This window comes from Cynara cardunculus, unplaced genomic scaffold (genome assembly GCF_001531365.2).
Source record: "Cynara cardunculus var. scolymus isolate 2C unplaced genomic scaffold, CcrdV1 Un_Scaffold_1646, whole genome shotgun sequence".
Classification (NCBI taxonomy): domain Eukaryota; kingdom Viridiplantae; phylum Streptophyta; class Magnoliopsida; order Asterales; family Asteraceae; genus Cynara; species Cynara cardunculus.
In genome coordinates, this window is record NW_020200822.1 from 20,126 (window position 1) to 30,990 (window position 10,865).

A 10,865-nucleotide genomic window follows, 5' to 3' on the forward strand; every position below is an offset into this window, starting at 1 on the left:
TCTGACTTCTTATAACTCAATTGTAAGCATTAGAATTCTTATAACTTCTTATAACCTCAATTGTAAGAAGACTTCAATGAACTTCTATAAGCATCAAGGACCCTACCGCCAATGCTAAAAGCAGATTCAGATGCCACTGTTGAGATAGGGATAGCTAAGATGTCCCTAGCTATCCGAGCAAGAGTTGGATACCTAACCTCATGAGTTCTCCAATAGTCCAAAATGTTTAGATTGATCACACGAGGCATGAGCTTCTCCTCTAAATAACATTCAAGTTCAGATTTTACGACTTGAGAAGTCACCTTATTTGAAAAGGTATCGAAGTTCTGATAAATAACAACAAGATATTAGATAAATAACATAAATCAGAAAAAGTATAAAAGAAAAAAAATAGTAAATGTATATACCATCATAAGTGAAGCAGAAGCCACATCTAGCACATCTTGAGATCCTTCTTGGGAGTCCAACGATCCACTCTTAGGTTGACCAACTTTGGTTTTATTCAAATGTGACTCATCCACATACTCATCAAATAATGAAAACAATTTCTTTTTTATTATTGCCAACTCAGATTTGTACTCGTGCCCATAAACTTTCTCATAACCCCATTCAACAATCTGAAATTTATAACGAGGATCCAAAACAGCCGCAAATGCCATAACTGTGCTAAAATTAGCCCAATATTTCTCAAACTTCTCATACTTCCGACTAGCCATATTTTTCATGAAAGTATCATCACTGTCTTTTTCTTTGTGTAACAACATTATAACCGTCAAAACATTAGCAAAATAAAGATTGGTAGTAGTATATTTAGAGCTAGAAAATGCACAAGTTTTCTCGTAGAAAACCTTCAAGAACTTGAAAGTCCTTTCAATTCTTCCCCACTCATCACTTGTTGGACAATGCAAATAATTAGCATCAGTTTTCGCCAAATGAATAAATGCTTTTTTATAGTACAAAACTGAATCCAACATAATGTAAGAGTTCCATCGAGTGGAAACATCTTGTTTTAAACCCTTTGAAGATTGTAGCTCTACATGTGAAACACTACCTAAAACCTTTGCCTCATAGATTGTGAACCTTTATAGTACTTCACAGTATTTTTAACCTTTATAATAGCATCATCAGCCTCTTTCAATTCATCCTGCACAATTAGGTTCATAATGTGTGCGCAACACCTAACATGAAAATGTTCACCTTCACAAACCAAATCAATTTCAGTCTTCAAAAAATCAACCATTGCATCATTAGAAGAAGCGTTATCTAGAGTAATTGAAAATACTTTCTTTTGAATCCCCCAATCCTTCAAAAGACTAAACATGTGATCACTCAAAGCAAGACCAGTGTGTGGTGTAGCCAAAAAACTAAAATTTAGAATCATTTTTTGCAAGTTCCAAAAATTGTCAATGAAATGGGCAGTCAAGGACATATAACCATCAGTGGTTATGGATGTACAACAATCAGAGGTCAAACAAATCCTACCAGGAGTACAAATTAAAGCATCTTTCATTTTCAACTTTTCCATCCTATACATCTTCAAAATACCAACCTTTATGGTATTCCTTGAAACAACTTTCACTTCAGGATTTAAATAAGTGAAACACTTCATAATTCCCTCATATTCTGCAAATTGAAATGGCAATTCATGTTTCACAACAGCACTAGATAATAGCTCACGAAAAGTATTAGGGTTAAAATCAAGGAGCCTACTATTTAATAAACCACCACTACCACCATAATCCAACACCATCTACCCAATATCCTTAAATCGACTTTTTTTTGCAATTTCTAAGATGACGTTTCAAATTCCTGGTACCCATTCTAGTTTCAGCATTATAAACCTAACCACATTGTTTCATGTACAATGTAACTCACCATTTTCATCAGGATCCATAAAATCAAAGCTATTCCATACCTTAGATGTAAGTTTTCTTTGACATTTGAATTCCACACCAAATTTGTTTGGTTTTAATTGGTTAATCGGTTTCTTCTCGTTGTTCTTTGACGAAGGTGGAGGACTTTGTAGATCATCTTCTTCCGAAATCTCAACCATATTACTAGTATTATTCACTGAAATAAAACACAAAGTATTAATCAATAATCATTGAAATAGTAGAGTCAACATCTTGGAGACTTGAACCATTACCATGTCAACAAAAAATAACAAAAAAAAAACCCCAAATAGGCAAGAATTAAGTTTTCTGTTCACTGTTAGTAGCCAAAACCTTACCAATTATTTAGTGGATCAAATATTTTACCATGATTTGCATCTCTCTTGTCTTTTGCCACTTATGACTCTACTCTATTTACAGGTTCTTGTTTCTAAGATGTATGTACCCTAAAACAAAGCATTACAAAATATGCATCTAATTTAAATCTCTTTTTGAATTCTTTTTTAGTTCTTTCTTATCTGTCAGGTTAGTGAACCCCTTTTTGAACATGGCATCACCCCATGTCAGTTCTGCCACTATTCAAACCAAATCTCATTTGATTTTTTTTCCTTGAACTGAAATTAATTAGAGATCTGATTTAGTTGGTGCATTTTTATGACCGTTCAAAACTATTTTAAGCTTCAAGTGGAGGTATCTGATGCTGGAAACCAACTACCTCCTCTGCTGCTGTGGTGGTTACTAAAAATGGCTAAAGTTTGTATATTATTTAGCGATCACATGGAAGTGGAAATCCCTTAATCTTTTAAGTTTAGTTATACAAGTATTATTTGTCTAATTTTTTCCGTTCCCTGCTTGGGTTTTTCTGATTTTATTTAAAAACATAAGCATTAGATTAACCAATGTAGAGAATCTTGGTAATTTCGAACATTATTCTACAATTTTGAGAAATCTATCATTGTATTTGTCCTCAAACAACTCTGGCCAAGCATTTGCTTAAAACCACAGACTAACATTATGGTTGCTGCAAAAATATGTGCTCATGATATGAGAGCTTGAGAGATCATGGTGCTAAGAACCAGCTACAAATTAAAAACAGTACTGACTAACTAGGGCACTAATGTCAAAAGCATGTAAGAAGATATGAGGTGGTTCATAGAAAACCCACAATGGCAAAGCGAACTATACAAAATCTGAAAGGAACCATCTCCAGTAGTACTTAATTTAAACATATATCAATACAAAGTTCTATAAATCCACAACATGCTCACTTACTTGATCAAGCCCTCAACCTCAAATCGGAAACTGAAAGTCTGAAACCAACCCAAATCTTTGATTGGAGAATCCGAGAAGATAGAACTCAAAAGAAGGGGAGAAGATTGATAATCGATAATGAAGATTGAAGAATTGAAGGCAAAGCCAAAGCGTTGAGAGGATGGATGATACTCATGATAGATGATATTGATTAGTAATGAATGAAGCGTATGAAAGAATTGAAGGATTGAAAACGAAGAGTCATCATGAAACTTGGGTCAATATTTAAGAAGAAACAAAATAAAAAATAAAATAGATATAATATTAAAAATAAAATAAAGTCATAATATTTTAAGTGGGTTGAAAACAGGTCAAAAAATTCAACCTATAAATGGGTTAGACAAGTTGACCCATTTATTTAAATGAGTTGAAAATCTCAACCCAACCTGCTAATTTTGGGTTGGGTTCGGGTTGGGTTAATGTGTTGGGTCATTTTTTGCCACCCCTATAGGGGATAGGCCGAGGGATCCTCACCGTACTTTTCGGTGAGATTGTTTGAATAGGTACCATGTGGTTTAAAAAATACTACCACTCAATTTCGACAGTGTAACGACTGTATATGGAACGTTTCCAATTAAAACAATCCTAACGTTTGCCCAATAAATGTCAGTCCAAACAAGATATATATATATATATATATATATATTTTAGATTTTCTATATTTAAAGTGAATGTTTATATTGTATTTAATTATGTTTATCAACAGTTAGTTACACGAATTTAAAAATGAAGCTTTAATAAGTTGTACTTATGCAAAATTATTTGTAATCTTAAATTTTTAAGTAATATGCATCAATAAACAATATTTCATGCATAAAAAATGGGTTTTAAGAGTTTTTGTTAAATGATTTATAATATAGTATAGATGAGACGTGTCATTTGTTTTGCAAATTCGAAATGAAAATTGGTCATCATCAAACAAGTTTGGTTCTAGTTTTAAGTACTTCTTCTTGTAAGTTTTAGAGTGTTAACATGCTAAATATATTTCTGATTGTGTTTGTGTTCTTATGTTTCATCTTTGTTATTATATACTTAAGGAAACCTAATAGAAAGATAACAATCTCAACAACAGTAGTATATGACACAACAATAAACCTGCAAACATTAACGATATGAGCACCCGAAGATATATGCGGAAAACCGAAAACAAAAAATAATACACGTCGAGTATCCACTAGATGATTGTTGTTGATATATGTACATGATGAAGCAATGAATGCCCTTACAATGGTGGAGAGTAGTGTCTTGGTGTGCATGAGATAAGAAGATAGAATGAACAATACATGCCCTAAATAGGTGACCATCCAAAATAAGTAAATAACTAAGTAGGTTATATAGGATGTCCCGTTCACAAGTCGAATTGTAAGTAATCTCTAGCAACTATGGTTTATGTATGGTTCCTTCTAAGAATTCTAGAACCATACTGTCAAAACTCGGTCTTGATAATAGAATCCAATCTTGTCACTTTTAGTCCCTTATTATGCTATTGTCTTTTTTTTTGTAGGGTTTAATATTGTGAAGAAGCGTTCTTATTGACATGATGAATAGAGCCGAGGGGTAAGAGGGACTGACACTTACGTAATGGTCGATTCAGAGCATGTTTCTTGATTCTTAAAGGGGTTTTTTTTTGCAACTTGGTAGTCAAAATAGAGCTGCCAACCACAAGGGTGGTGCCTGATTGGTTTGAACTTGACTCCAAAGGTCAAAAGTACCAGGAAGGTCCCAGGTTCATATCCAAGGAGGAATAAAGATCCTCTTGTGGCCACGGAGATTCAAATGCGGTGACTCCGGGCTATCTGCAAAGCAGGTAGTCGCCCTGAGATTAGTCGGTTTGCATAGCGGGTTGGATATCCAGGTTAATAAAAAAAACAGAGCTGCCAGTGAGGCGGATCTATGTAGCTCTGATGTAGCTGTCACACTAGAGAACACTCTTGGTTTTCAAAATTTAAAAAACAGAGGTGTTGATGATGCCGGTGTTATAGCTTCTCCTCTTCATCATGTTTTTCCTTGATAATGTTGTTAAGGCTGGTATTGGGTTTTAGTTATCCAGTCCATTTAAAATAGTAGGTAAAGGAACATGTAAAATTATCCATCTCATAAACCTATTATTCATATCCATCTCTACCTATAAAAATAGCGAGTAACAAAATGGTTAATGAATAAATGGTAAAAAAAATTCATTTTGAACTATAAATAACATTGTTAAACTTCAAACATATATGTAAAGTATAAATTCATAAATAAAGTAATTATTTTATATCTAACTTGTTATAATAAATATTTTAATATTCCTCTAAATATATTAAGAGTATAATGTTTAAAAAACAATATAAAAATTGTAAAACAACACTTTTTATTGTATTCATTTTATTGTATTCATTTTTCCGACCTCGTCTTGTTTCTCATTTAATCATCATGAACTCTTTTACTCGAGAAATATATAAAGTAAATTAAATTATACATTAGTATCGACATATATGATAGCATCATAAAATATTATGTGACTTATTATATTTATGTGTGTATATATATAATTTTGTAACGGGTATGAATAACGAAAAACCATTTATCCAAACCCTACCCACTAAAATTTCAGGTAAACGGGTAATACATAAGTGATAGATGGATAAAATTTTCTTGATTCATACCCTTATCCAACAGGTCGAAACATAACGGGTAACATGTTTATCCTTATCCAACGGGTCGAAACATAACGGGTAACATGTTTACCCTTATCCAACGGGTCGAAACATAATAGGTAACAAGTTTACCCTTAGCCATTGCCAACCTAAATGTTGTTAGTACTTCTGTTTCTGTTAAAGGGTCTAGTAGAGTTTCAAGTCTACCTCAAAAATTTGATGACTTTATTATTGAATGTAAAGTTAAATATGGTTTAGAAAAGGTTGTGAATTATTTCTTTATGAGAATTTTGTTTTGTGTCTAATCTGAATAAGTCTCTTGAACCAACAAACTACTTTGATGCTTGTAAAGATCGTAACTGGATTATGGCTATGAATAATGAAATGGAAGCCATATATAGGAACGAAACTCGGTTGTTACCAATCTTCCATCTCGAAGAAAACAATTAGGATGTTGGTGGATTTATAAAATTATATATAAATTTACTGGTGCGATAAAAAGATGTAAGGCTAGGTTAGCTGCTAAAGGGTATAGTTAGAGAGAAGGATTAGACTATGAGAAGACTTTTTTTCGTCTAGGTGGTTGGTATCTGGTCGGTTATATCACACACCTTTTGACTAGAGAATTGGGCCACAAACCAAGTATACAATATGGTCCAATGTCTTCTTTCCAAGTAATAAAGTGGTACAAGTACCGGATTATCGTCCACAAAGATTGTAGCAAAAGTTAAATGAGAGTCCAATGAAAGAGAAGATTTTAGATGACGATTTTGAAAACTTCAATTTGATGTTAAGGTGATTTAATACAGATTACAAAATATAAAAAGATAGCAAAGATGTAAGACTTGCGATGAGACCCAAACACAAATTCCAGTAGCCAATGGTGTAGGAATGCTACAGCAAGCAGTGTTTCAAAACTTAGTTCCACCATCTATTTTGAAGGTATTCCTCTCGGACTTCACCATTGCACTATATTATAGCTTTCCACCCGTATCTCTATGTGGTGTCCGGACCAGGGATAGTGACAAGATGGTGTCTTCAAAATATATGGATAAACAAATCTCTTTGTTAAAAATCMCTCTCTCGAGTCGATTCCCATATCATTCGAGTTGGCGTGTGTTCTAGATAGTTCATCTCTGAATCTATCGCACTTTGACACTTTCGAAGAGTGACCAACCCGTCGGGAGCTAAGTTTGAAAGACATAAATGACAAGTCTCCTTGTCGACAACTTTCTCAAGTCTATCTCTTATATCATTCAAGTTGACGTGCATTCAATGGCTTATCTCTAAGTCCATGACACTTTAACACTTTCAAAGTGATCAACCCGTCAAGAAGTGTTCTTGGTTTTATAAAAACTCGAATGAAACAATAGAACGTCGTTTATGAAAACACTTAGCTACTTTATTTTGGTTTGAAAATCTCACCTTTCCGTCTCACACYCAAGCTATATAAACTTAGCTACTCATAACGGAAAGTAAATGACAAGTAAAATAAATAACGGAAAGTAAAGACATAAATGTAAATTGCGTAAAATAAATGGCAGAAAAATAAATGACAAGAAAATAAATTGCGGAAAGTAAATAACGGAATGTAAATGACAATAAACGTAAAAGAACGTAATATAAAGAACGGAAATTAAAAGACTAGAAATTAAAGATGAAAAACTAAAAATTAAGAACTTTGTATTTCTTCAAAAGTTACTACAAATCACCCTTGGAGAGGACTGATTTTAAAGCTTAGATTATGATAGATGGTATGCAAAAGTGAAACCCAAGCCTTCCTTTTATACCCAAAGAAGTCACTAAAAGACAAAAGTACAAACCTTAAGGGCTAAGCATCCTAAAACAAGTTACAAAGTACAATTAGAGTAACTAAAAAGTACAATAATCCTAACAAGAGTCTTAACTACAGATTTTAAACAAAAAGTCAGCTTCTATAGCTGTCTTCCACAAAGTACAAAAAGGCTGCGGCTTAATCAATAAGTTCTCCAAAAAGTTGCGCATGTATCAGATCGCCGCTGCTCCAATGCTGTAGCATCCTGCTGTTTTAACAAAAACTCTCCATTAGCTTCTTCCTTGAGTACCAACAAGTCAACCACAATATTTAGCTCCATAATAACAAAGGTATAAAGAAATTAATAAAAATGACTCAAAGTGGGAATAAAAGGAAACTAATTTAACTAATAAAACGTAAAATGAGTGCTTTATATGTTGAATTCTCAACATACATCAGTATCAAATGTATTGTTTCTTATCTGTTCAAAATGGTTGAGTATTGTGTTGGTTAGATGCCAACAATGCCTTCTTGTTTGGTAATTAATATGTCTGAAGAAGTTTATATGAGTCTTTCTTAGGGGTACTTTTGTATAGATGATAAACGAGTTTGTCATCTTGTTAAACCTTATATGGTTTAAAGCAAGCCCTAAGAAAATAGTATGAATTTTTTTTGAATGTCCATTTAGTTTTTGTTTTGTTCAAGGTAGTAGTCATCATTCTCTCTTTACTATTTTTGTTGATTATCTTTTTTCAGTATTCTTAGTTTATATAGATGATATTGATATTATTGGAAATAATAATAATGAGACTAACATAGTTAAAGATCATTTGAAAACTAATTTCATGATTAAAGATTTCGGGAGTCTTCAGTTTTTTTATAGGAATTGAAAATTTAAAATGTGATAAAGGCTTGTGTATGTCTCAAAGAAAATATTGTTTAGAGTTATTAAATGATTTTTGTTATCTGGGTGTTAAACCTATTTGTACTCCAATCGATATGAATCTTGTCGTTACAAATTCTATAGGTTCCGTATCTTCAGATCCTCATTTATCTGATTTTTCAGGATATCAAAGATTAATTGATCGTTCAATATATCTTCTTGCCACTTGTCTTAACATAACCTTTGTAGAGTATTTATTTAAGTTAGTTTATGCACTCACTCATCATTCGCATCTTAAACTTGTTCTTAGAGTTATGTGATATTTAAAGTTTTCTTCTGGAAAAGGTATAAGACTTTCAAAATCTGTTGATTTTAAGCTGAATGCTCTTGTTGATTCTTATTGTGATAAGTGTTTTTCTACTGAAAGGTCTGTAACCGGATATTGTCTATTTTAGGAGAATGTCTAATCATTTGGAGAAGTAAGAAATAGACTATTGTTTCTAGATCTTCTATCGAATCTGAGTACAACGATATGGCTTCAGCTACTTGTGAATGTCATCATGGCTTTTTAACATTTTTTCTGATTTACATGTCAAAGATTTAATTCCTATAAATTTCATTTGTGATAATAAATCAACTACTCAGATTGCTAATAATCTAATATTTCATGAAAGAATAAAGCATATAGAAATTGATATAAATCAAGTAAGAAACAAATTGCAATAGGGTTGTTAAAAACTGTAAAAATAATATCTTTTATCAACAGCCTGTACATATGTTCACAAAATCTCTTGGTGCAAATCAACATAATTATTTTTGTTCTAAATTGAACATGTTTGATGTGTTCAAGTGTGAAGATTGAGGGAGGATGTTAAAACTCAATCTTGATAATATAATGCAATCTTGTCATATTTTAGTCCCTTATTATGCTTTTTTTTAGGGTTTAATATTGTGAAGGATTCTTGTTGGCATGCTGAATAAATTCGAGGGATAAGAGGGACTCCACTTACATAATGGTCGATTCTTCAAGGGTAACAGAGCATGTTTGCTGATTCTTGAAGGATCGCTTTGTAACTTTCATAAAATATAAATTGGTTGAGTCTCTTGGTGTTTTACATTATTAGATTCATTGTTCCATTTCGTAAACGTCTAATGAGTTCTCTTTGTAGCTAGGGTTTGTCAATAATTGTTTCTTTAGGCTGCATTTGGTACATGGGACGGAACATGATATGACGAGATAAAACTCACTGTCCTATATTTGGTGCAACATGGGACTGAATAAGAAGTCATTGTCCCACGTTTGGAGCGACATGAAACAGGGACAAGAACTGGGACAAGGTGGGACAACATGGGACAACATGGGACAAAAGAGACTTTTTCTTGTTCCACCAAAAAGACAAGAATGAGACATAAACCAAAATATTACTAATATACCCTAGTTTGATATATATTCTTAATATGGTATTAGTTTTTTGGGTCATCACCGCTAGTTTTGGCCCCCGCCACCACCGGCGGTCATCGACGACCACCTCCACCTCATCTTCCACTACAACAACATCCTCCACCGCCTCTACAACCACCGTCCACCAAGTCCATCCTTACCTCTACCATAGCCAACCACCAACCACCACCGTCCATTGCCACCACCACTACCGTCGTTCCCACCTCCAACTCCTCCACTACTACAACAATCTCCTTCACCACTGTCCATTGCCATCTTTACAACTACCATCGGCCACCACCACTCATTACCACAAATACTACCATCATTGGCCACCTCTAAATCCAACTATACCACAACAACCTCCTCCATGACCTTCACAACCACTATCGACCATCGACCACTACCGTCCATTGCCACCTCTACAACCACCATCGCCCATCGACCACTGTCCATTTCCACCACCACCACCACCACCACTACCACCGTTGGACACCTCCAACTCCTCCTCTACTGCAACAACCTCCTCCACAACCACTAGCAGTCACCATCATTCATTGCCACCTCACCTCCACCATAACCACCACCACCACTATCCTCACTACATCAGCCACAACTACTTTCTACACCATTGTCAACCGCCACCACCACCAGAATCCACCATCTTCATGTCCTCTATAACCACCGTCGTCCACCAACCACCACCACCACGACCACCACTACCTCTACCTCCATAACAACCACCGTCCATTGCCACTATTACGGTCAGCCACCACCACCTCCATCATAACCAAAACTACCTCCACCCCTACTACTACCATTAATTATATCAATTTTTTCTTTCAAATTTGGTAATTATATACGTATGTATTCATTTATATGAAAATTGAGTACAAATATTTATAAATTAAAATTTTTAATTATT

The 10,865-nt window shown here is 33.9% G+C and overlaps 1 protein-coding gene across 1 annotated transcript; it reads right to left on the reverse strand.

Annotated features, from left to right (window-relative positions):
- Positions 1–56: 56 nt before the first annotated feature.
- LOC112502600 (zinc finger BED domain-containing protein RICESLEEPER 1-like) lies at positions 57–10,216 on the reverse strand. Its single transcript, XM_025106551.1, has 7 exons — positions 10,165–10,216; positions 1,876–2,070; positions 1,550–1,623; positions 1,208–1,303; positions 1,081–1,144; positions 408–961; positions 57–326 (listed from the first exon to the last, which is right to left on the reverse strand). The coding sequence occupies exons 1-7, from the start codon at positions 10,214–10,216 to the stop codon at positions 57–59; spliced, it is 1,305 nt and encodes a 434-aa protein (XP_024962319.1).
- Positions 10,217–10,865: the final 649 nt, after the last annotated feature.

Coding starts and splice junctions, on each gene's coding strand:
- LOC112502600 (XM_025106551.1), bottom strand. CDS start 10,216: ATGGCAATGGACAGTGGTGAAGGAGATTGTTGTAGTAGTGGAGGAGTT. Junction 1,624..1,875: donor TATGGATCCTGATGAAAATG/GTGAGTTACATT, acceptor TTCAATTTGCAG/AATATGAGGGAATTATGAAG. Junction 962..1,080: donor TACTGTGAAGTACTATAAAG/GTTCACAATCTA, acceptor TGTTGGATTCAG/TTTTGTACTATAAAAAAGCA.